The sequence below is a fragment of the Astatotilapia calliptera genome, chromosome 1 (assembly GCF_964374335.1).
Source record: "Astatotilapia calliptera chromosome 1, fAstCal68.1, whole genome shotgun sequence".
Classification (NCBI taxonomy): Eukaryota; Metazoa; Chordata; class Actinopteri; order Cichliformes; family Cichlidae; genus Astatotilapia; species Astatotilapia calliptera.
In genome coordinates this window covers 39,496,562-39,522,400 of record NC_137422.1, presented here as the reverse complement: position 1 = coordinate 39,522,400, position 25,839 = coordinate 39,496,562, and the positions used below count along the sequence as shown (strand labels likewise).

General features: G+C 45.2%; 2 protein-coding genes across 2 annotated transcripts; one reads left to right on the top strand and one right to left on the bottom strand.

The window, feature by feature from the left end:
* Positions 1 to 12,577: 12,577 nt before the first annotated feature.
* LOC113027157 (stathmin-4-like) lies at positions 12,578 to 19,915 on the top strand. Its single transcript, XM_026176740.2, has 7 exons — positions 12,578 to 12,705; positions 14,171 to 14,241; positions 14,323 to 14,418; positions 14,977 to 15,182; positions 15,730 to 15,894; positions 16,011 to 16,028; positions 18,336 to 19,915. The coding sequence occupies exons 2-7, from the start codon at positions 14,229 to 14,231 to the stop codon at positions 18,342 to 18,344; spliced, it is 507 nt and encodes a 168-aa protein (XP_026032525.1). The 5' UTR covers positions 12,578 to 12,705; positions 14,171 to 14,228; the 3' UTR covers positions 18,345 to 19,915.
* On the bottom strand, positions 19,649 to 21,882 carry LOC113025615 (interleukin-17F). Its single transcript, XM_080303701.1, has 3 exons — positions 21,568 to 21,882; positions 20,800 to 20,990; positions 19,649 to 20,708 (listed from the first exon to the last, which is right to left on the bottom strand). Exons 1-3 carry the CDS (start codon positions 21,592 to 21,594, stop codon positions 20,465 to 20,467), a joined length of 462 nt encoding a protein of 153 aa, XP_080159827.1. The 5' UTR covers positions 21,595 to 21,882; the 3' UTR covers positions 19,649 to 20,464.
* Between the last annotated feature and the right edge of the window lie 3,957 nt (positions 21,883 to 25,839).

The following is a 25,839-nucleotide window of genomic DNA, read 5'->3' as shown; positions in this document are numbered from 1 at the left end:
CTGAGTGCTGATTGATCGATAGTGATGTAAATAGGGCTGCCACGATTAGTCGACTAGTCACGATTACGTCGACTATTAAAATCGTCGACGACTGATTTAATAGTCGACGCGTCGTTTGAAGCTTTGTAAGATCTCAAAAGACGCAGGAATAAGTAGCAGGATTTAAGAGTGTAATAACGGACTTAAACAGAAGATGGCAGCACTGCATGTACAAGGATGCCAGCTGCCGTTAAACCCCGAAGAAGAAGAAGCTGTGTCCCAGAATTCATAGCGCAGCCCTGCTCAGTTTCCAACAATGGCGGCAGCTGGTTAGTTTTAATATTAGTCTTATTATTCTTTCTGGGTCACAAAATAAACGTTTAACATATTTTCAGGCGAGAATGTAGCTGTGCAAACCTCAAATATCTGCTCAGTTTATCAAGACTAGGGATGGGTACCGGTGTCCGGTGCCATCATCTGACATAAACGGTAGTAACCAGACAGAAAAGCAGCGCACATTTCGGTGCTTTATTTCGGTGCTTTTTGTTCCTGAGCTGTGATACACTTTAGATTCTAGCCAATCATTTTACGTTTCCGAGGATAGTAGGCGGGGCCAGGTACGTACGTTCAGTTAGAGCAGAGCTACAGATTAAAAATGTCCAAGGCGAAGCGGTCAAAAGTCTGGCTGTACTTCACAGCAAAAGATGCAAACTCAGCAGCAACAAGTGCTTTAAGCTGATACTGTGATACTGTCAAAGGAGGTAACACCTCGAATCCGATGAAACACCTGGCGACGCATAGCGTTTTTTTTAAAAGCCCAGAAATGCGCCGTATTTGATAGCTTGCTGCGAGACCTCACACCGAGCACCTCACACACTACTGCGGGTGGGTTGCCTGTTATGCAACATCCCCCAAAAACACGAAGAGGAGAGTCCTGGCCCCTAGCCCTGCCAGTGTAGCAGAAATGATGACGGATGATGGTGGCAGCAGCCGTTCTTCTCTGCGTGAGTAGCTAATTTACGTTGAGTAGGCTAACCACGTTATTACATTAATGCATGTAAGGTGAACTAGCAAACATCATCATAGCTACATGCGGCTGTCTTCTTGTTTGATGGCAGATACTCCCTTCACCCTGGCTAAAAAGGCTAAAATGACCAAAGAAAAAGTGGAAAACAGTTAAACATGAGAGGTTTAGGACAAAGTTTGTGTTTTTTCCATTGTTTAAGCACTGCTTCCAGCCAAGAGTGATACCATATATGCCCCATAGCTGCAGAAAAGGCTAACATTGTTATCTTTTTACAAAAACCAGCTGAACATGAGAGGTTTTTGGACCAATTTTGTGTTCTCCATTCTTTAAGCACCGGTTTGAGCACCGTTTGAGCACCGGCACAGTTTCAAAAGTACCGATTTGGCACCGGTATCGGATAAAACCTAAACGATACCCATCCCTAATCAAGACACCACATATTTTCAAAAGCGCTCCGACGTTTTCGGAGACGTCTGTTACCCACTAGCTCGATAGCTAGCCGGGGGCTAGGCTCACTAGAGCCGTGAGAACACCGGACTCCCGGCAGATCGTTTTCAAACCCACCGCCGTCTTTCGCTACTCAGGTTAAACATGATATATGAGTCACTTAGATAACTTCAAAATGTTATTGTTTGGCTTTTTTAAGTATTTTATTTGTTCCTGAGTAAATCAGTTTACTCAACTCCACCGAAACAATCTGCAAATTTCATTAAAATTTAATAAACTATCATCTTGTCTTTATTTTTAGTTAGCACAGACCTGAAACACTTAAAGCTGTAAGCTAATGATAGTTATATAAGAGCAGATGCTGCTGGTGCAATAAGCTGTACGTTTTACGTTCAATGGATGATGATCTGATTAGTCGACTATCAAAATAATCGTGTGTGGCAGCCCTAGATGTAAACCAGCCGAAGTCTGCCGTGTCTCTCTCAGGCACTTTCTACACTGGAGTCCGTGAGCTCCTAAACAACGACGCTATAAAGCGTCCAGGTTCTTTGAAATGTTCTCAGAGAACATAGACGATGTTCTTGTGATGGTCACAAATGTCCAGAGAAATAACGGAGAACTGCACTTCCTGAGACGGGCACCATCAAGGGAGGACGTCCTGTCCTAAACCGACCAGTCGGCACGCATTAGCAGGATGCTAGTGTTTAGTGGGCAAAATGAGCTCTGTGAGAAACTAAAGGACAGACGAGTCAAACTAAGTCCGATGTCGGCTGTTTGTCCTAAATAAATGATGGGATGACATGTGGCTGCAGGATGCTGTGGTTCAGTGTGCCCCATCACACCTCCTGCCCCATGCTTCGTGGTGGGAACCATGCATGTAGAGACCGTCGTTCACCTTTTCTGTGTGGCACAAAGACACAGTGGGTGAACCAAAGGTCTCAAATTTGGACTCATCAGACCAAAGCACAGATGTGCACTGGTCTCATGTCCACTCCTTGCTCCTGCTTGCTGCTTTTCCTTTGTCCTGACCATAAAGACCTGATTCACAGTCTCCTCTGAACAGCTGATGTAGAGATGTGTCTGATCTGAGCTGCTGTTACCTTGCCATTTCTGAGGCTGGTGACTCGGATGAATTTATCCTCAGCAGCAGAGGTGACTCTTGGTCTTCCTTTCCTCATGGGAGCCAGTGTCCTCGTAGAGCTTGATGATTTTTGGGACTGCACTTGGGGACACATTCAGAGGTTTTCAGGACTGACTGGCCTTCAGTTCTTAAAGTGATGATTCCGATGAGCTCTGCGTCAGCTGATGGAGAATCCAAACTGTGCTGATTCAAACAGCATTGAAGACTTCGCCACGATGACCCGTGGTACCGCTCCAGCGTGAAACCCCATCATTTCCTCCATCAGCGGGTCAGGATTCTGCTTCACGTTTCGTTGTGATTTTGTGAAAGTGTCTCAGGACAAGCAGGCTCATAGAGTCGCCTGCAACGCAAAAACAAACGTTAGTGTCAAAGGTCAAAAGGGCCTTAATCTGACAGCGCGGTTGTGGTTATCGATGACGTCATTCCACAGCAGGACATTTCAACGCTCACCGTTTTGCTTTGCGTCTGGTAAACAGCTGGTAACCACCAGATGTGGATTCTTTTCTGCTGTTTACTGTTCAGAAAGACTTAGATTCTGTTTAATTTAATAAGAGGTGCTGAAAAGTGTGCAAAGGTTTTTCCTCTGGAGGAGACGGCATGTTCCCAACAAACTGTGCTTGTAAAATAAAGGATGTGAAAGGATGAATGGAGGAAAGAAAACCTCCCACTTGACAGCAGTTCTCTGGTGTTTCTGGAGGTACTGGATTGTGTGTTGTGTATGTGCTTGTCTTCATTCATGTCTGAGCTCTGTGAATGGATTCAGGTCGTCCGCCCGCCGACCATCTGCCACCAAGCTGCCAACACGCCGCTCGCTTCTGTCGCCTACGCGCTCGTTGAAATCCGGCAGCGTGGTCGGACTGAAGAGCGTCTGACTCATCTCTCCACTCACTTCAGCTTTCAAAAGGACAAAGCACGAAGCCGCAGAGAAGACGGCACGCCTGCACGAAACACTGACAGCTTCAAACAAGTTTAGCTTGTTTTCTTTCAGCTCGGCGACGCCGTTCACTCCAACACACAGATATGAGGCGCTCGTGTCCAGAGTGGGGGCCTGAATCTGTCAGGTTTTCATGTAAACCTGGAAAGTTAAGTTAGTTACTCATTTAAAACTTTGTCTAACGTGGATAATCAGCTGACGGCAGGTGTTCAGAACTGCGAGTGTTCAGAAGTATGTGGACTGATAATGAGACTGAAGGGGACTCGCTGTGAGGTCACCAAGAGCTAAAATTCATTTTAAAACTTTAAAAATCACAAACCCTGCTGCAACCAGTTTCATCTTCACCGAGCTTCACCTGCCTGCACAATGCAGACTGTATATAAAAGATGGACACTGCCTCTGTTACCCATGGGTTCTGAAGATGCAAAGTTAGCATTTTGGTCAGAGTCATGCTAGCTTTGGGGGGGGGCTACTGTCACCAGGTGGAAGTAATTTTAGTGTTTCACCCCGTGTGCTCCACATGGATGTTATATCAAACTTTGGGACACAAAAAAAAAATAGATTGTTTTATAAACATGCTATTTTTCTTCGATTTTATTTATCAGATGTTTAAATTGGGTCATTTTCAGTTTCATGAAAAATAAAAATACACTGCTGGAGGAAGAGTGGAATCTTGGAGAGCACGCACACATTCACCAAACTGCAACAACACTACATCTAGACTTGAATATGTCATCGTGTGCACAATGCCATCAAAATAACCTGGAGAAGTCTCTGTGTGCAGGAACAAACCTGCAGGCCTGTGATCTTCAGACCCTCGGACAGCAAAGCATTAAGCACAGGCGTGATTCTGTGATGGAGATCAGTCCATGCACCTCCAGGACTCGCTGCCTGTCACGACCCGTCTGATGAAAAGCTCTGTTATCAGATCGGGTCTTAAGGAGCCAGAGCTGGGAAATCCAGGGCAGCAAGAAGTTAGGGGTGCCAGAGGGGATCGGTAGGGTTCCCGGGGTTAGGAGAATGTCAGGTGAGTGCTGTGTGGAAGGTGAAGGTGATTGGATGATGCAGAGGTCGATGTTCTGCCACACCTGAAACTGCTCCTGAACTATGACTGAGGTTAAGAAGAGAGGGAGGCTGGAGCAGGTCTGGCAGTGACGTCCACACCTGCAGGTTAAAGGTCATTCATACAGAGAGGAAACGCCGTGTTCTCTGCGCGACTGAGGCAACGTGAGAAACCGATCTGAGGTCAGATGGACCCATAGGTGAAATTCTTTGACTCCTCCGGGCTAAAGAGGAGAGGGATGCTCTGAGGAGCCCCATGAGACGTGTGCCACGCTGTTCCTTTATATTATATATATATATATATATATATATATATATATATATATATATAATATATAATATATAATAATATATAATAAAAAAACACCCAGCACGCCCCTGCGGGCGGTTTTATCCTTCAAGCTCGGGTCCTCTACCAGAGACCTGGGAGCTTGAGGGTCCTGCGCAGTATCTTAGCTGTTCCCAGGACTGCGCTCTTCTGGACAGAGATCTCCGATGTTATTCCCGGGATCTGCTGGAGCCACTCGCCTAGCTTGGGAGTCACCGCACCTAGTGCTCCGATTACCACGGGGACCACCGTTACCTTCACCCTCCACATCCTCTCGAGCTCTTCTCTGAGCCCTTGGTATTTCTCCAGCTTCTCGTGTTCCTTCTTCCTGATATTGCTGTCATTCGGAACCGCTACATCGATCACTACGGCCGTCTTCTTCTGTTTGTCTACCACCACTATGTCCGGTTGGTTAGCCACCACCATTTTGTCCGTCTGTATCTGGAAGTCCCACAGGATCTTAGCTCGGTTATTCTCCACCACCCTTGGGGGCATCTCCCATTTTGACCTTGGGACTTCTAGGTTATACTCGGCACAGATGTTCCTGTACACTATGCCGGCCACTTGGTTATGGCGTTCCATGTATGCCTTGCCTGCTAGCATCTTGCACCCTGCTGTTATGTGCTGGATTGTCTCTGGGGCATCTTTACACAGCCTGCACCTGGGGTCTTGCCTGGTGTGATAGACCCCAGCCTCTATGGATCTTGTGCTCAGAGCTTGTTCTTGTGCTGCCATGATTAGTGCCTCTGTGCTGTCTTTCAGTCCGGCTTTGTCCAGCCACTGGTAGGATTTCTGGATATCAGCCACCTCCTCTATCTGCCGGTGGTACATACCGTGCAGGGGCCTGTCCTTCCATGATGGTTCCTCGTCTCCCTCCTCTTTCTTGGGTTTCTGCTGCCTGAGGTATTCACTGAGCACTCGGTCAGTTGGGGCCATCTTCCCAATGTATTCTTGGATGTTCCTTGTCTCATCCTGGACTGTGGTGCTGACACTCACCAGTCCCCGGCCCCCTTCCTTCCGCTTAGCGTACAGCCTCAGGGTGCTGGACTTGGGGTGAAACCCTCCATGCATGGTCAGGAGCTTTCTTGTCTTTATGTCAGTGGCTTCTATCTCCTCCTTTGGCCAGCCTATTACCCCAGCAGGGTACCTGATCACGGGCAGGGCGTATGTGTTGATGGCCCGGATCTTGTTCTTACCATTCAGCTGACTCCTCAGGACTTGCCTGACCCTCTGCAGGTACTTGGTGGTTGCAGCCTTTCTAGCGGCCTCTTCATGGTTCCCATTTGCCTGCGGGATCCCCAGGTACTTGTAACTGTCCTCTATGTCTGCAATGTTGCCTTCTGGTAGTTCAATCCCCTCAGTTCTGACTACCTTCCCTCTCTTTGTTACCATCCGACTACACTTCTCCAGTCCGAACGACATTCCAATGTCATTGCTGTATAGCCTGGTAGTGTGGATCAGTGAATCGATGTCTCGTTCACTCTTGGCATACAGCTTGATGTCATCCATGTACAGGAGGTGGCTGACAACTGCTCCGTTCCGTAGTCGGTATCCGTAGCCAGTCTTGTTAATGATCTCACTGAGGGGGTTCAGGCCTATGCAGAACAGCAGTGGGGACAGAGCATCTCCTTGGTAGATCCCGCACTTGATGGTAACTTGTGCTATGGGCTTGGAGTTGGCCTCTAGTGTTGTACGCCACATCCCCATTGAGTTCCTGATGAAGGCTCTTAGGGTCCCATTGATCTTGTACAATTCTAGGCATTCCAGTATCCAGCTGTGGGGCATTGAGTCATAGGCCTTCTTGTAATCAATCCAGGCAGTGCACAGGTTGGTCAGTCTGGTCTTGCAGTCTCGGCTGATTGTTCTGTCTACCAGTAGCTGGTGTTTTGCACCTCTGGTATTCTTGCCAATTCCTTTCTGTGTCCCGCTCATGTATTGACCCATGTGCCTGTTCATCTTAGCCGATATGATGCCTGACAGGAGCTTCCATGTAGTACTGAGGCAGGTTATTGGTCGGTAGTTGGAGGGGACCGGTCCCTTCTTGGGGTCCTTGGGGATCAGGACCGTCCGGCCTTCAGTTAGCCATTCCGGGTGTCTCTCGTTAACTAGCAGCTGGTTCATTTGTGCTGCCAGACGCTCGTGGAGTGCAGTCAGCTTCTTCAGCCAGTAGGCGTGAACCATGTCGGGCCCTGGTGCTGTCCAACTCTTCATACTGGAGACCCTTTCTTGGATATCTGCCACTGTGATGGTTACTGGACCCTGTTCAGGGAGGTCGCTGTGGTCTGCCCTCAGATCCACTAGCCACTGAGCATTGCCGTTATGGGTTGCATCCTTCTCCCATATGCTCTTCCAGTATTGCTCCGTCTCCAGCCTTGGTGGTGCTGTTCTCTTATTGTTCCCTTGCCACTGAGAGTACACCTTTGCTGGTTCTGTGGAGAACAGCTGGTTTATTCTCCTGCCTTCTATCTCTCTGGTGTACCTCCTCAAGCGGCTGGCCAAGGCTGTGAGTCTTTGCTTGGCAGTTTCCAAGGCCTCAGGTATGGACAGCTTGCTGTATTTCTTAGGCACCTTATTTGTCGCACCTTTCTGCAACTCTGTTAGTTGGCTAACCTCCCTCCGTGCTACTTTGATCTTGCCCTCTAGCCTCCTTCTCCATGGAGGGTACTGCCCCTTGTGGCTGTTCAACTTGTAGCCAAGCATCTCACTGATCACTGCTGCCGTATTGTAGATATAATAATATATATATATATATATATATATATATATATATATATATATATATATATATATATATATATATATATACGTGTGTGTGTGTGTGTATGTATATATATATATATGTATGTGTGTGTATATATATATATGTATATATATATATATATATATATATATATATATATATATATATATATATCCTACCAGTGGCTGGACAAAGCTGGACTGAAAGACAGCACAGAAGCACTAATCATGGCAGCACAAGAACAAGCTCTGAGTACAAGATCCATAGAGGCTGAGGTCTATCACACCAGGCAAGACCCCAGGTGCAGGCTGTGTAAAGATGCCCCAAAGACAATCCAGCACATAACAGCAGGGTGCAAGATGCTAGCAGGCAAGGCATACATGGAACGCCATAACCAAGTGGCCGGCATAGTGTACAGGAACATCTGTGCCGAGTATAACCTGGAAGTCCCGAGGTCAAAGTGGGAGATGCCCCCAAGGGTGGCGGAGAATGACCGAGCTAAGATCCTGTGGGACTTCCAGATACAGACGGACAAAATGGTGGTGGCTAACCAACCGGACATAGTGGTGGTAGACAAACAGAAGAAGACGGCCGTAGTGATCGATGTAGCGGTTCCGAATGACAGCAATATCAGGAAGAAGGAACACGAGAAGCTGGAGAAATACCAAGGGCTCAGAGAAGAGCTCGAGAGGATGTGGAGGGTGAAGGTAACGGTGGTCCCCGTGGTAATCGGAGCACTAGGTGCGGTGACTCCCAAGCTAGGCGAGTGGCTCCAGCAGATCCCGGGAACAACATCGGAGATCTCTGTCCAGAAGAGCGCAGTCCTGGGAACAGCTAAGATACTGCGCAGGACCCTCAAGCTCCCAGGCCTCTGGTAGAGGACCCGAGCTTGAAGGATAAACCGCCCGCAGGGGCGTGCTGGGTGTTTTTTTTATATATATATATATATACATACACACATATATATGTATATATGTATATATATGTATATATATATGTATATATGTGTATATATATATGTATATATGTGTATATATATATGTATATATGTGTATATATATATATATGTCTGCAGCTGAGCCCAAAGGCAGAATCTGAGGATTTGATTTTAGTCTGAAAATTCCCTCAAACTGTGAAAAATGATCCGACACAAAGTGAAAGTCACGGCGGTGAACCCAGGTGAGTTTCTGGAAGTCTCGTCCTGCAGCGTTTACTCGCCTCCGCTGATATTCAGCCCACGCAGCTCTCTCTCCTCAGCCTGAAGCTCGCCCCTCCCTCACTCTCCTCCTCCTCTTCCTCAGTGGGCTGCGGTCACGATGCCTCGCCGACACATCGCTCCAGCTCGTTTCATTCAGGGCCGAGCGAGTGTTTCGTGGCACAAAGAAATCATCGGTGCCTGTCGATGAATTTAACACGTTTGTTTAATCTGAATCCTGCAGCATTCAAACTTTATTCAAAAACACAGCAGCAGCTTACACCCACACCCCACAGTTTCAGTCGGTCACATGGTGATCATGTGTAAGTGCTGAGGAGTTCTCATGCATTATGAGACAGAGCCAGAGACTGTATATAAAAGATGGCGTCACCTCGTCCCATTGTGAAGTGTTTTGACCAAAATACTTTTAAAACTGATTGTGAGAAACTGAATGATGCTGATGAGCCTGAATTATTCTTATTTTCTGACTGCAGTGGGGCCAAAATTACTTTCACGTTTTATTCAATAAGGCTTGAAACCAGCAACTCAGATCATCATTTTCTCATAGTCAGACTTGTAGCCAGAGCTGGTCTGTGTTCTCGCCACACTCTTCCACTGGAGATTTCAATTTGGCTGTGGGCACGTGTACTGGCCACCTGTGCAGGTTGTACTTCACCCAGTGAAGCCTTCAGGGCCCCGCCTCCTCCACACAGTGAACACCCCACTGTACCACAAGCAGCTGCTCAGCAGGGAGTCAGCATCAGTACCTTTGTCCAACCCTCTAAATCTAACCTTACACAAACGTTTTCTCAACGTTACTCTGAGCTCAACCTAACCTGATTAAAACCTTAATCTTAGTCTAACGTGACCCTTACCTAATTCTGTTTGTGTAACACTGCAGGTTATGTCCTCACAGCACGAGTAAAAGATGCGCTAATGTGTTTGTCCAGTCTCACCTCAGCTGCATGACTCATCCACTTTACTTTCTTGCTTTTACTCAGTCCCATTATGATGACATCACTCCGAATCCATTTCATTGCAATGACCTCATTGTTGGTGACATCATCTTACGGCCTCAGAGGTGATGTCACCTCTTCTAGTTATTCTGCTGCTGTTTGTCCTCAAAAGCATCCTGCAGAACTGGCCAGAGCCCCGCCTCCTCTGTTCCCGTCACATCTATTCTATTCTATTCTATTCTATTGCACTGCTGCAAACAGCCTCATTTCTGTTCTGCAGCAACACCTTAGTGCTCAAATAAAAGCACAATGTGTTATTGTTTCTGCTGAATCCATAACCCGATTTTACATCACACACACACACACACACACACACACACACACACACACACACACACACACACACACACACACAGAAGGTGTGGCTCTGAGCACTCTCAGCTGATTGGCTGCAGATGACATCATCAGTTGGGATGTGGAGGTTTCTCCTTCTCCTTGTTGCTGCAGCCTCTGGCTCACCTTGTCTCCACACACACACACACATACACACACACACTGCAGATGCATTACATCATCTGGTTCAGAGTTGGGGGCAGCTCGTGAGAACATTATGTTCTGCTGCAGTGCATCATGGGAGCTGGAGTTCAGTCCTTCAGTGGTCACTCCCAGGTCATTTTCTGTGTTTTATTGAACCACTCTCATGTGACTAAGATTAAGAGATTAGATTAGTAACCTCGCCCACGGTTTTTGGGCTCTTTAGTCTTTATTCAGACAGGACAACGGAGCGCGCTCGGGGGAAGACACAGTAAATGCCCTCAGGAATCAAACTTGGCTTCTGTCGAGCGTTTGGGTCACATGCTCCACCCTGTTCGTGATGCTGGCGTCACTCTTGACTGACGCTGGGTCCGTTTATGCGTTTCTTTTCTGCGTTTGTCTTGGCCCGTCGGGAACCCATGGATATTTTTGGATGCTTGGGAATTCTCAGTGTGACGTTGAGAATTCCCAAGCATCCAAAATCATCCAAAAGCATCTCAATACAAGCAGTGCCCCCTAGTGGTGAAAGTTTAACTTGGCTTCTGCAGCGGGTAGCTGCTAAAATGACCTTTCAAAGCTGACGGTGCAGCTTACGCTCCTGCTGCTCGCCTGCTATCCACAAATATTTCCATCTGAAGCAGGTGCTTTCCTGCCACGTGCCACATGTCTGTGTGAAATATCCTCACGTGCCTCCCCCCAAATTGCACCTTGTTCGGACTTGGCCCAAAGCATGACTGATCGATCAGAACTGTCTGCAGCCTAGCGGTTCGAGACGTGGATGTGCGAGCTGTCTTCTCTGAACTCCATCGCTGTGGGTTTGTCCTGCGAGCGGAGAGCGGCAGACTGTTTGGCTGCGAAGCTCGGTGACAGATGGAGGCGTTGAGCTCAAGCACAGATTTGTGTTTGTGTGCCGAGGATGAGTAACGCTTCTTTGTCAGCCGGTAAATTTAGCGCTGACATTTCCTCAGAAGCACGCCGACCCAGCAAACTGGATCAGACCGGATCAAAGCAGAGCCGGCTCACCTTACACTTCATCTCCACATGTTCTCTCGTTAATTCGCCCAGCAGCACATGTATGTGGGAGGATTTTCATCCTGAGGCCTGGAGTGTGCCTTCATGCTTTTTCTGCATAAAGAATCATCCCTCTGCAGCTCGCTACCAAGGGTCAAAGGTCATGTGATGTTAACAAGCTGCTGAAAAGTTGTTGAAAATAAATCCAGAGTTTGTAATGTTTAGGTGTTTCCAGCATTTTCTGCAGGAAAACCAATATTTGTTCCCAAACTGCATTCAGACTGCAGTCTGTCAAAGTTTGAAGAAAACGTTAGCCACCTGTCCATCAGGGAGGCCACGCCCCTGATAATGCAAAGCCACAGGTGGGCCCCTCAGGGGCCGGTGTCCTGCAGGTTTTAGATCTCACCCTGGGTCAGCGCCCCTGAATCTAATGATTAGTTCATTCCCAGGCCTCTGGAGAACTTCAACACATGTTGAGGAGGTCATTTAGACATTGAAATCAGCTGTGCTGGATCAAGGACACGTCTAAAAGCTGCAGGACTCCGGCCCTCGAGGCCTGGAGTTCCTCCACCCTGCTTTAACCCTCAATACAGTTTAAACAGGTGAGTCATAAAAACATCCTTCCCCCCACCGCCGGAGCCTCGTGACCTCAGAAGTACTTCTGACTTGGTAGAGCTGTTTAAGTTAGAATCAAATGACCTTTGACCTTGCAGAACGCTGTCGCCTCATGGTGCATGCAGCACATGCAGATACAGATCTTATTTTAATAAACACGGTGACTGAAGGCTCACCTCTGTCCTGCTCCTGTGGACAGAGGATGTCCCTTTCACATTAAAAGCATTAATATTTTTGCTTGTTTCACGTCTTTTTATTTTTACATTTTTGCCTCTTAGAAGAAAGATTTTATCTTTTTAAAACCGCCTGAATGTTTTCTGTGTTGTTGTCGGGACTCGGCCTCTCGGCCTGTGCTGCTGCTTCCATGAAGCCCTTGTTGGTGCTGCACACATGAAATCCCAGGAAAGTTGATCGCTGCTTAATTTCAGTTGATTTTTCATCTTTAACACATTAATGTTTCTTTCAGTAAGTGACAAAGTTTGTCCTCCTGATTCTGATGAAGAGCTTTCAGTTACTGGTCAGGAGGTTTCCTCTGAAATAACCCAACACCACCTCCTCCTCCTCTCCTTCTCCTCCTCTGCCCTGCTGGACCAATCACGGCCCAGCATCCCTGCTGGCCAATCAGAGGGCTGGTGGGTGATGTCATGTATTGGGCTGCTGTGTGGTGGTGCTGATGCTGCTGAGCTGCAGATCTTCAGTGTGAACAGAGAAGAGCTGGAGCGAGCATCGCTGCAGGGTGAGTGACAGATCCACTCGTTCACCCCACACTGATTATTTCTATTATTATTTTTTTTACATTTTCTGCAGCTCAGAGCAGAAAGATGAGGCGATAAAAGCAGATTTCTCGGCTGTGACTCGATTTCTTTGTTCCTGCATTTGTTCCTCTGCAGTTTCTCTTCATCTCTTCCTCCTTTCTCGCTCTCATGCATCCTCTCCTGCGTATTTTCTCTCCATTTTCTTCTTCAGTTTTTGTTTCGTTCGGTTTGCTGTTTGAGTTCAGCTCCTTCATCTCTGCAGAAGGCGATGCGCTTTCTGGCAACAATGACATCATCGCTGAGAGCATGCACACACACACACTCACACATGCACGCAGTGACACACACACACACACACACAAAGTTAGGACGTTGTGTTTGCGTTTGCATTTAAATTTTGCAACAAATTCATGTTTTTAATCAATTTCTGCAGAAAAAAGCAAATGTAAACATAAATATGCCTCCTCATTTACAAAGTAGAGCTTTGCTGCTTTTCTCCGTTTACTCTCTCAATCTTTTTGCCTTCTTATGTTTAGAATTAGAAATGCAGTTTGTGGAGATAAATGTTGGTATTTTCTTCATTTTCTGGGCTGCAGACGTGAAATGATCAAATGCAAATAGCTTAAAAGATGAACTTGTAGTGAAAGATGAATCCTAAGCAGGCTTGGATAATAGCTGGAGTTGACTTTGAAATTCAAATGATTTTCATGCAGTTTGTAATTTGCTGCAGTGACTGAGTAACATCGTGTTTACCAGGCTTTCAGAACAGATCAGAGTTTATCTGCAGGAAAGTTCAGATAACATCGTGTTTGCTGTGGTTTCATAACAGATGCAGACAAAACTACAAATACAACCATAGTCTGCTTTTAAATCTTTACATTTCTTAGAACTGTGGAGGTCAGTGTGAATCCGAGACAGATCTGTAGAATCTCTCTGTAAAGCCTTACACGGAAGAAAGTGATGATGTTCCTGCACATGTGATCTGAATGATCTCTGATGAGGGAACAGCAGAAAAAGCTGCTGAGTTTTTGTTTCTGGGGCACACTGAGGGTTTCTCTCTGCAACGGCGGCTTCGCTTCGGAGGCCAAAGCCCGAGCGGCTCCTCGTGTCTCTGCTGCTGATTCATTCGTCACACTGAGTGGATTATTTTAAGCTCCCGAAGCAAATCAGTGGCAGGTGTCGAATCTTCTCGTGTGAATGACTCACACGAGCCGAGAAAAGCTGCATCGTGAGCAAAAGCTCACCTTTAAATCGAATCGATGGCAGAGATATTCTTAGTGTGTGAACCAGAGAAAGCAAAATGACACTGAATCACAGCGGACGAGCGAGCTGCGGATGAAACAGCAAGAGCAAAGATGCGGCTCGTGCAGGGTTTGATGTTTGTGTTGCTGCCTGAGAGGCATTGTTGTTCATCGGCTTCCACTGATTAGATGTGTCTCTCTGCAGGAACAGACTCTACCTCACCACAGTGTCTTTGACTGAGAACAGCAGCAGCAGCAGCAGGATGACTCTAGCAGGTAAACGACTTTTCTTTTTGCTTTTATCTCTCAGTCCTGTCTGCAGCTTTTCTTTATATCTTTTCCCTCTGAATGTTCCAGCTTACAGGGAGAAGATGCGAGACCTCCCCCTGGTGTCTCTCTTCTGCTCCTGCATCCTTCCCGAGCCCAGAGAGCCGGCGGCCGACAAGAAGGAAGGTCAGTAGCACAAAGTCACCTTTGTCCCGCAAGACAGGAAGTAATGGTGTCCTGCTAAAAACAGTCAAAATGTCTGCAGTGAAAAAGGACTACAGATTCAGGCTCAACCTGTCTATGAGCTACAGCAGGAAAGACGATGCTGAGGCTGCTTTTAGTTGGTCATACCAGTAAATGAAACCAGAGAATGATATGAAATGTAAATAACACAAAATATTTACCCAAAAAGCTGCAGGCTGAACTTTTCGAGGCTGAGCTTTCTCTGAATGGAAACACGTTTATATTCAGTGTTGAATAAATCATCAAATTTTGCAATGTACAGTTTATCAACCAGCCCATTAATGAGTCATAAAAATCTGAATCTCATGCACTGGGAGCTCTGGTCAGAGCATCTGTGAAAACCAATTTTTTAAAAGTTGCAGAGCTCAATCGGTCCATGTTCGAGGAAGATGTACAAAACAGTAGTTTAGCGTAAATCCCAACAACGAAGTCAGCCAAATGAAACCATAAAACCACGGCTTCTTTTCATCTCACCGCCTCATCCTCTCTCTGCAACTGCAGGCGTGGTGGACTTGAACCTCTGCAACATCCGGGACATGGAGGTGATCGAACTGAGCAAGCGAGCGAGTGGCCAGGCCTTCGAGGTCATTCTGAAGCCACCCACCTTCGACGGCGCCCCCGAGCTCAGGGCCACGACACCGCCTCGCCAGAAACCATCGCTGGCGGAGATCCAGAAGAAACTGGATGCTGCTCAGGAAAGGAGGAAGGTGTGTATGTGTGTCAAAGTAGTAGGTGACCTAAAAGTGTTTAAGGTCATAAATTTGACGTTTTATTTAAAAACATTTAAATATTTTTAATGTGTGTAACATTAATTTATTGATGTTTAACAGTTTTGCTCGTATTGCCTCTTGGACAAATTAAAATGTTGACCTGATTTGGTCTCACTGCGATAAACAAGTTAGTACAGTTCACGCTAAGGAGAACAAACATATATGAAATGCACAATTTATGGAAATTCTTCAAAGAGTTTAAGAGAAATGTCAATAAAAACAGAGATGTGAGGCTCATAGAGTCAGTAGTCAGATAGCTTCATCCTCAAGTCACCATGAATGTCTGTGCAGTTTTAAATTGCAGTCCATCCAGATGTTATTACAAAAATTAGGGGCCCTAAAATCGAACTCTGAGGAACGCCACAAGTTCTTTCCAATTGTTCTACGTGTCTGTTCAGACAAATGCATTTCAAGATTTTTGAGAACCCGGCATCAGTGTAAAGGGATGAAACTCAGTAACAATCTTCCCTCTGACTCGCTCTAGTGTCAGGAGGCGGAGCTGCTGAAGCACCTGGCCGAGAGGAGGGAGCACGAGCGGGAAGTCGCTCAGAAAGCTTTGGCCAAAGAGTGTCAGGAGCATCGCGCCACCGCCAACATGGAGCAGCGGCAGATGCACCTGAACGCCTCACAGGAGAGGCTCCACGAGGAGGTGAGGACCACGGTTTTACACTGCGAGATGTTACCTTCATTTACTGAAAATAAAATCGGAACTCTGGAAATAAATCACTAAAAGGAGCCTGTGTGGTTTCTGTTTGTGTCTTTCAGGACAAGCACAGCGTGGAGGTGAGCACGGCTGAAAAAAGAGCGAATCTGGGTAGAAACTGTGAGACAAAAGTTTTTATTTTAATCTCTGTTGCTTCTTCTGGGAGAAAAACCAACTACAGAAACACTATAGACTCAAATAACACAGTTTGCAGTAGCAAACATGCAGTCAAACCAAGGCTCCGTCCACACGTACACGGGTATTTTTGAAAACGGAGATTTTTCGTTTTAAAAAATAATCCCGTCCACACGTAAACGCAAAAATGAAGGAAAACACTGCTATGAACATGCCAAAGCAGCAGGTGGCGATATATTCCTACCCGTGTAGAAATGTTGGCCAATCAGAAGTCTAGAAGCCTCGTGGGAAAGAGTAAACAAAGCTGGGGCATAGAAGCAGAACCGAGTCGTATGTGTGGAGGGACAGTAACTGTGTGTATATGTAAGCATTTAAACACTGCAGAGAGTAGAATTAACAGTAACAGTATTGTAGAAATTCATTTCACCGAAACAATAACGTGGTGCACACTGTGACGTCAAAAAAGGCGCACACCTTTGACGTTTTCTCCGTTTTTCTCGTCCACATGTAAACGCAAAAACTGAGTTTTCAAAATTCTCCACCCTGGCAGGCGTTTTTAAACATCTCAGTTTTCAGTGACCAAAAACGCCGTTTACGTGTGGACGAAAGGTGCAAACGCATAGAAAAATCTCAGTTTTCCAAAAATACCCGGGTACGTGTGGACGTAGCCCAAATCACTGACAGTTCACGTTTATAAGCTACCAAAACTGCAGCATGGTGATAAAAATTCTCGTAAAAGATGGAAAAACATGACCAAGATTGGTCTGAGTAAAAACTCTAACAAGGCAAAGGTGAAGTCAAAACATCAAAGTCAAGACTCAAAGATAGAAGTAAACAACTCGTCAAACTTGAGACTCGTCAAAACACCCGGCACTGTGATACAGACAGACGCAGTTCACGAGGAAGGAACGTTCTGTAACAAGGAGGAGTAACCTATTAGTTACTGAAATGAGTTAACAGGTAGAGGTTATTTAGTTAGAAATGTCAAAATTCTTCTAATAGCACAGGGTTGGGAAGGAGCTGGGTTTGGGATACTCAGAGAGAAACTGAGGCAACATGAATATCTGATGGTCATTGTTGGGATATTGTGGTTGAGGTGAAACCTTTCAAAACACAAGCGGTGGCCCTAAAACCATGAATTATTTTACAACAATAACTTTTTAAAGACTGAAACAATGATCTCTTAGCCTTATTTCTGATTGCAGTGGGTAACAGTGTGATGCTGTGATCCAATTTTAACATAACAGCCGCCTGAGTAAGAGAGACAAGCTTAAAGGAACTTTTGGGGGGTTCTGATAGCATAGAGTTAGCGATGAGTGGGTCCCTGTTATAGCAGTCCATTTAATAGCTACTATTGTAGAGTCTTTACCTGGCCTTGAGGCGACTGCTGTTGTGATTTGATGCTATAACAATAAAATTGAATAGAAATTGAATAGTTGTTGGATCTCTGAAGAACGCCAGAACAACTTTCAGACAGGTTTCTCATTGTGATTGTCAGAGCTGCCATTTTTGACCAACCACGGTGAGACTGTGACATTTTGTCTCTTAACATCCACCGGGTCACCGATCACTCGTTCAGCGTTTGATTTGGGTTCTGTTTGAGTCACGTGCTAAAAAGCAATGATGTAACCTTTCCAAAAAAGCCTTGTTCAGTTATTTTGGCATGAAAGGTTTTCAATGTGGCATTGCCAGACTGTTCTAAACACTGAATGAGTATTTGGACAGTAACCAAAGTCAAAGCCTTAGATTCACATGTAACAGGTTACCTGGAGGATGTGAAGAGGAGAGAGCAAAACTAACAAAATAATTGCAATTTGCAGATATAAAGCAGTTTTACTTTTACTGGATCAAAAGGTTCTAGACCAGGGGTCTCGAACTCCAGGCCTCGAGGGCCAGTGTCCTGCAGGTTTTAGACATCACCCTGGGTCAACACACCTGAATCAAATGATTAGTTCGTTACCAGGCCTCTGGAGAACTTCGAGACATGTTGAGGAGGTCATTTAGCCATTTGAATCAGCTGTGTTAGATCAAGGACACATCTAAAACCTGCAGGACACCGGCCCTCGAGGCCTGGAGTTCGAGACCCCTGGTCTAGACCAAACCAGAAAAAGGTGCCAGAGGTACAGAAATGTGTTTAGTGAGAGCCTGTAGCTCATATCCCTGCAGGTTTTAAGCTTTTTAATATCTTCACCACCTCCTCTTTTAAATGTGAGTGTTTGTGGTAACAACAACCTCCTGTTCTCCGCTCCCAGGTGTCTTGATGGCCTGATCACAACACAAGCTGAACCTTATTTGGAAGCCATTTTGGAGGGCTGATGAGCTGATATTTGATGTGCCGGGATGCTGGTGCTACTCCGGCGCAGAGACTGACAGGAAGTAGCTCTGAAAAGAGTAAGAGAAGAAGACGATGAGGAGGGCAGAGGGCAAGACCGACTGCACAACAACTCCTCTGTACAACCAGGACTCTCTTTAACAAGACGAACTCTTTATAACGAGATGGACGCTGCAGATTCAGTCGTCATTAGATGGTTTGAAGGGGTTTTACTGTGCTTTGTTTCCATGCCAACGGTGCCAATGTGCTCGTGTGTGTGAATGTGTGGGCCTATCAACCTAACATCAACCAGATCCATCCCCTACGACTAAAAGGAAACCTTCCTCTCGGACTTTGAACGTTAAAATTAACCGAAATGAAGGATGCGTGGAATTACAGCTGATCTCAATCAAACAGCGCCATCTGCAGGATTGTTTAAATCATTGCATGTGGCTCTTTAGCGACATCTAGTGGCATCTGTAGGTATAAAATAAGCAGCAAGCAGATCCATTTTGACCTTTAGGATCAGAGTCAAGATCACTGAAAGTGAGTCCAAGACGAGTTAGTGTTTCTGAGGTCAATTTAAGACAAACATCAGCAAAAATAGAGCTGAACTTAGTCGTAGAGGTGAGATTACCAACAATGAAATCACCGCTACACAGGAAGTCAAACCACACCCTAAAATCCCCAAACCAAAACAGCGCTGCCCTCCAGGGCAGCTCGTTTCACCCGCTCTTTTCCTACTTTTAAAGGCAGAAGTTCTAGGCGCTGTGCAGGGGTGGAGACATCACATCTTTGCTGTTTCACAGATGATGTGGTTTGGATCGCTCAGACTCGGTGTCTCTGGATATTTGTCATTAGTGAGGGAAGCGTGGCGCAGGAGAGATTGACTCCCAGGTTCTGTTGTGATGATGAGAGAGAGCTGAGCGTCGAGGCGAAGCCGTCAGTCAGTCTACGCTCCTGCACTCACCGATGGCCCCGAGCGGAGTGTGGTGACCGAAAGAGATGAGGGGGTGAGGACCTCAGAGTAGACTCACCCCAAAAAGAGTCAGTTGAGGTGGTTGAGCATCTGACCAGGATGCCTAATGGGCGTTTCCTAGATGACCTGTTTCCTCCTGGGCGTGTCCTACAGGGAGGAGACCGTCTGCGTGTTTGGAAACACCTCAGTGTCCCCCCAGAAGAGCCGGAGCTAGCCGGGAAGAGTGAGCGCAACCAAAAGATTAAGACAAATCCAACCGAAGTGCAGGTTTTTCTGTTTCAAACTCTGCCTTTAGGTTTGTTTCCCACCAGTTACGCATCTCTTTGTCTTTCCTGTGTGAAATGGACGCGACACAACGCTTCTGAGACATCGGTGGTGTTTGCTGCACCCTGCTGCATCGAATGAGTGACCGGACCGACGTGTGTACAGTGTTTACAGCTGCTTATCACTGCAACATCATTGTAAAGGATTATGATATGATGATGATAATGTACAGAAATCACATTATATTTTAAATTCAACAATAAAACAGTCACACTTTACTACTTGGTTCAGGTTTTTTATTGAGTCAGATTCTGGATTATAAATACATTAAGAGTCAATAAATATCTACTGAAGAGCACAAAATACTTAAATAAAACAAAATTAAATTACTTTAAACCATAAATAACAGAAAGAATATGAAATAAATCTCTGCTTTTAAATCTCAGCTACAGTGTGCGTTTGGTTGTGTAGTTTCTCCCATTTTCTATTTCTGGAGTAAATGTGAGCTGTTTAATATTAATAATAATAATAATATTCGCTGGAAATATACATAAAACAAAAAGATGGCAGGTTTAATGCTAAGCAGCATTTCACTAAGTCACTGAGATGAAACAGCAGACTGAAGTCAGTCTGTTGGTCATCAGCTCGTCATTCAATTAAATAAACGTACTCTGACAGATATAATTATTTAAATTAGATATTATCAGATTTTTGTCGGATTTTCGTATTTACATGCAGGTAATTCTGTATTTTACATGTATGGACCCCTAATTTAGTTTTCTCTCGACATTCCCGGTCTTCCGTACATGAGCCCGTTTTGCTGGTCCTCATTGCTGGATTCGGACCACAGGCTTGACACAGGTGCAGCCCACCGAGATGAGGCGGGACTCCAGGCGGTAGTGGTAGTCTGCCGACCCTTCTGGCCTGATGCGCCGCAGCAGCAGCACCTGGTGCATGATGGGTCTGGACTCCAGGTTCCGGTCTTCCTGGCCCTGTAAGTTCAGGCAGCCCTGCAGCAGGCAGTGAGCCTCCGACAGGAAGGGAGGGAACAGAGTGTCGTCGGTGGTGACGCTGAGGATGGAGAAAGCGAGGGGACAAAAGATGATTAAAAGAGCTCTGTAAGCCCCGTGATTAAAGGGCCATGCCACAGTTTGTCACTCACTTGTACGTCCATGGCGAGATGGAGGCGTTGTTCAGCAGCCTGGTGTGTCTGTGGGTTTCCAGAGTTTTGGCGTCCAGCTGCAGGGAGACTGTTTCAAGCGTTGCACCATGCTTGTGTGTCCTTCCTGTCTTCGGCATGGCCGCTGCCTCTGTGATCATCATCATCATCATTATTGCCACGACACAGGCGGCCTGAGGAAGAGAAGCCACAAAACGTTTATGGTCCCCATTTTCAGATAACGTCACTGTAAAAACTTTTTCTCAGTTTTCAACGAGATACTGCAAGATACAATTTCAAAATCCAGGGTTATCTTTAGATGACACTTTATATTGTAAGCCTGCAATATCAGCGATAAAACCAGAGTGACCGGAGACTGTTGTGAGGAAGAACGTCATTTTAGCAGGAAGAGGCATTTGGCAGCAATGGAGAATAATTTTTTTTCATAAAATCAACACGTTTGTAAAACTTGTTCTTATGATGACGTAACAGAGGACTTCCAGACAATGTTGTTTTTTAAGTGAATAAAATGTAAAATAAAAGAAGAATAAGGGACCAGTTGTTGTTTTTATGGCACCGTTGCATTACATGAGTGCCGAATGGAAGTTTCTTGTGTTAATTTATCAGTAACCCCCTGAGATTGTGAAAAATAATCATGACAAACCATTTCAACATTTGCAAGTTGTATAGCTACGTAATCATTTAATTTGGAGCTTCGATAAAGCTTTTAGTGGCGTCTCTAACAGCTAACACAGGCAAGCGTTTTCTTACCGTCACTTTGTTTGTCGCTGAAAACATGCTGCCGGGTTTCTCTGTTCGTTCTTCGGTCGGATGTTCTGGTTGTTTCGTTTTTGGGGTTTTTTCAGGTCGAGAAGATATTGGGTGTTTTTTTTTAACCCTGGGGCTCTGCTGGAGGTTCAGGCTCTGCTGGAGGTTCAGGCTCTGCTGGAGGTTCAGGCTCTGCTGGAGTTTCACGCTCTGCTGGCTCTTGTCAGAAAGCGGAGGGTCAGGCTATGGTGTCGTCTTCCTTCTTGTTTCGTGGTGTTCTGTGTGACTGCAACTCGGAGCTGCTCAGATTTTTATGGTGAATGACACCTCCTCTCATGATGTCACCTTCTTTTCTCTCTCCCTCTTCTTTGATCTTCATCTCTAAACCACACAGAATACATGACGAGGCTTGAACGTCGACCCACTTTCGCGTTCGATCTCGAGGTTAAAGTTTTTTGGCACACAAAGAAAATTTGATGCAGATTTTTTTAGGTCAGCTCATCCTCTGGCGTCTCAGGTCTTCACCTTAGCACACGATATGATAATTCTTCATACAATTAAAGTGCATCTGTTTAAACGCTTCAAGACAGCTGAACTTTCGGTGCTCTGTGCTAAAGGCCTGAATCGCCCACACAGTTCTCTACGCCACAATTGTTTAATGTAGTAAATAATCCTTTATTATTTACAGTGAAAGAGCCCAAAGCAACACGTGTTACTGTCTAAATACTGTACATGTACATTCAGTGGCATTATTCCTCCTGATATGTCGTCAGCATCTGATTCCTTCAGTAAATATTTTACATTTATCTCTAAACTGAGTTTCAGATCGTCCATCTGCAGTCGGCTTATCAGCCATCATCTGCGGTCGCCAGTCTTTACTATCAAAGAGCCCAGAAAGATCTTCATTTCGTGTTTTATATAATGTTGTAACAAGCAAAATCCAGCCCTTCAACAGTCCTTATCATGATTGTAGATGATGTTATCACACGTGACTCCTTTGAAGTGGCTTTTTTCGATTATTTGGTTCTTTACATTTGTATATTTGTTACAATACGACGTCTGTGTTGTGTTTGTGACATCGTGGAGCTAAATTTACAGAGAATGTTCTTGTTTTCATTATCAACAAAGAAGCTCGGTTAACACTTTGCAGACCAGTCTGAGTCCTACTCGTGTTTATGCAAAGGAATCAAATTAAAATAATGAGTGAAAAGATCAAAGTCTCGAGCTGCAGCTTGAGGCTTCACAGCTGTCTGCTTTATACAGAAATACCAACTTGTTTTAGTTTTTGCTCTTCATTTTTGTTTCATTGTCAGTTTTAAAATTTCATGTTGTGTCAGAAATCTGGGTTCATAAAGAACCTGAAGATGATTCCTTTCTGTGTTCCTTGAGGCCCAACGTCAGGATCTGCAGATCTTCTAAGATGGTAGTTTCCTTCAAACTCCAAAGCTTGTTTCTGCCGCAGCACCCAGTGTGGTCTTCTGCTGCGTCAGCATTGACATGTCGTGCTTTCAGAGACCCTCCTATGCATATCTCAGTTTTAAGGAGTGATTATCAGAGTTGCTGTTGCCTTCCCTTTGGCTCAAAGCAGGGTGGCTATTCTCCTCCAGCATCAACAAGCATGTTCACTCAGAGAACTGCTGCTCGCTGGATGTTTGCCCTTTTCTGGACTACTCTCTGCAAATTGTAGAGAAGCTTGTGCAGGAAAATTCCAGCAGTTTCTGAAATACTCAGATCATAAACAAAAGAGAAGTGGACGGAGAGCAGAACCCTGTGGAACACCACTTTTAATGTCTCGGAAGGATGATTTTTAAATATTAACAAAACCGAAACTTTGAAGGATTTCATGTCAGTTTAGAAACTCAACATGTCTTTGTTTCTTTAAATCAAACGTATCAAATCAAGCGAGAAGAGGTTAATTGTTAAATCTGAGTGTTAATCCAGTCTGACACACTTTGTTGCATCACAGCCTCCATAATGTTCCAGTATGACTCATGCAACAGTCCAGTGTGACATCACCTCATCCTGAGACCCCGTGAATCGTCTTCCTGCCTCTCCTCCGCCGGAGTTTTGAGATGTGTGTTTTGTTGCGTTGTCAGAGCTGCAGCATCAGCCATGATTGCAGGATGCGAGCGCGCTTCAATCTCTGACCTGATTTGCAGTCGTGTTGTGACTCAGGCTGGTCTAAAGTGCAGCATCATCACTGTTTTCTTCTGTTTTCTTGCAGCCTACAGTATGTGACCTGGTTTGATTGAAAGCTTGATGTTTATCAGTAATTTTCTGCTTTCTGCATCACTTCACAGCCTCGGGATGCTCATTATCATCTTAACTTTGTTCTACATCTGTCAATGAAATGTTCACATGCCATTTAAGGTAAGAAAAGGGTCACCGCATTCGAAACTCGTATTTAAAAATCAACCGCACAACTCTTTCGTTTTTATTTTACCCACAAAATGTAATTACTGTAAAAGAACATGGCCGGAGTAAATAGAAATAACACAACATGAATAAAATTAAAAATGAAGCTATAAACTACATGCTACTACCATGCAACGCTATCTGGATTTAATATTATGTGTTTGCACCATTTAGACAGGCCTTATTCCTCTGGGGGAGGTGCTCTTTGTAACAATTACAGCTGATGCTGGGAAATCAGGAGCACACCATTATAAATATATAATGTACGTACATGCATCAATTTATCTGAAGGTGCATGTCTGTCATGCACTGCCTTTAAAAGTGCATGAAACAAACATTATGTGTTCAGGCTGTAACACATCGCACTTGACTTTTGCAGTTTCTGCTCTTGCACATCTCTTTAAGTCTCACAGCAGCTGTTTCACCAGTATGAACATTATGTCTCGAAAGCTGTGTGGGAAATTTCATGAAAAAGATCTCAGCATAGATAGCGTAGCTTCCCTGCACGATGCAGACTAACGTTTGCGATCTGTCACTTTTGGATTTGGCCTGAATCAGAGAAACTTGTGCTCTGGCTTCATGTTTCAGCTGTTGCATGGATTCAAACTTATAACAGAAATAAACTCTCATGCTAATGAAGTGCACCGGCTTCTCTTCGCACTCATCAAAGGCGTAGGCGACTCAGCCTCCATCTGCTCTGAAATCGTCTGCCTTCAATATCAACTTTCCTTCACCAAACAACACGTAGGAGGCCAAAATTCATTAGGACCCTCAAGTGACGTCTGTGGGTCGGATTTAAATCAGATTTAAATCTGATTTGTCGCGTCACATCTTTTCTGCCACTGCGGTGTCCGTGTCGAGTGCCTCGTATGGAAACGTGTGATAAAAAACAATTTGCACATCAATTAGCATCCGTCCCCTCTTTCTTTCAGCTTTTATGTGTATGCGTTGAGCAGCATAGTATAGCGCCCCACTATGTTGGAGCTGGTTTATGCTCATCACTACCATTGTTTTCCTTAAATGGAGTTCAGGTTTCAATGTGTTAGATTTCACAAAAACGTGTAAATATTTCCACATGCAACAATTTTTTTCTGTCTTCATGAACACAGAAGATATTCAACTGATTGAGCTGATCTGTGTGAGTAAGCCTAGAGGTTTCTTCCTGTTAAAAGTTCTTCATCCCCACCTTCACCAAGTGCTGCTAACAGTGTTGGGGAGTAACAGAATACATGTACCGCCGTTACGTATTTAAAATATAAAATATGAGTAACTGTATTCTGTTACAGTTACCGTTTATAAAGGGAGAATGGACCGCCATACCCGTGATGTGTCTGTGAGCGAGGGAGGGAGAGAAAGGAAAAGCACGAGCTGTCACGGAGCAGAAACGGGAGCTGGAAACATGTAAATATAATAATAACCACTGCAGCCAAGAAGAGAGCCTGACGAGCCCAGCTGTAAGTAAGCTATTAAGACTCGACTGTACACCGTGTTCGTGTTTTCCTCTGAAACAATAAGTCCCGTTGGAGCAGCCTTTCAACGCCTCTCGCTAGCAAAGTTGACCCAGACAACAAAGCAAAGCTAGTTTTCAGCTACGAGCCCGACACGAACCCGACGTATCAGCCAGAGGTCCCTTTACTGCGGTTCGGAGCCGCGGACCTGTTTTATATACGCGAGGAATAGTTTTCTACACGAGATCGCTGCAAAAAGTGCAGCCTTACCTAATGTCCACCTACTGTTACTCATTCATATTAAGATTTAAACATCTAGTTGGTGTTGGTGTGGAGAGTAACCTTCAGTAAAACTAATAAATCACACAGCAGTAGTACATTCATGTAGTTGTAAAAAGCTTAATAATATATT

What these genes read in the sequence shown, in the direction of transcription:
- LOC113027157 (XM_026176740.2), top strand. An exon ending in GGCGGCCGACAAGAAGGAAG is followed by an intron (nt 14,419 to 14,976) that starts GTCAGTAGCACA and finishes CTGCAACTGCAG; the next exon opens with GCGTGGTGGACTTGAACCTC. An exon ending in CTGCTCAGGAAAGGAGGAAG is followed by an intron (nt 15,183 to 15,729) that starts GTGTGTATGTGT and finishes GACTCGCTCTAG; the next exon opens with TGTCAGGAGGCGGAGCTGCT.
- LOC113025615 (XM_080303701.1), bottom strand. Translation starts at nt 21,594, where the DNA reads ATGTTTTCAGCGACAAACAAAGTGACG. An exon ending in CAGCGACAAACAAAGTGACG is followed by an intron (nt 20,991 to 21,567) that starts GTAAGAAAACGC and finishes TCTCTTCCTCAG; the next exon opens with GCCGCCTGTGTCGTGGCAAT. An exon ending in ATCTCGCCATGGACGTACAA is followed by an intron (nt 20,709 to 20,799) that starts GTGAGTGACAAA and finishes CTCCATCCTCAG; the next exon opens with CGTCACCACCGACGACACTC.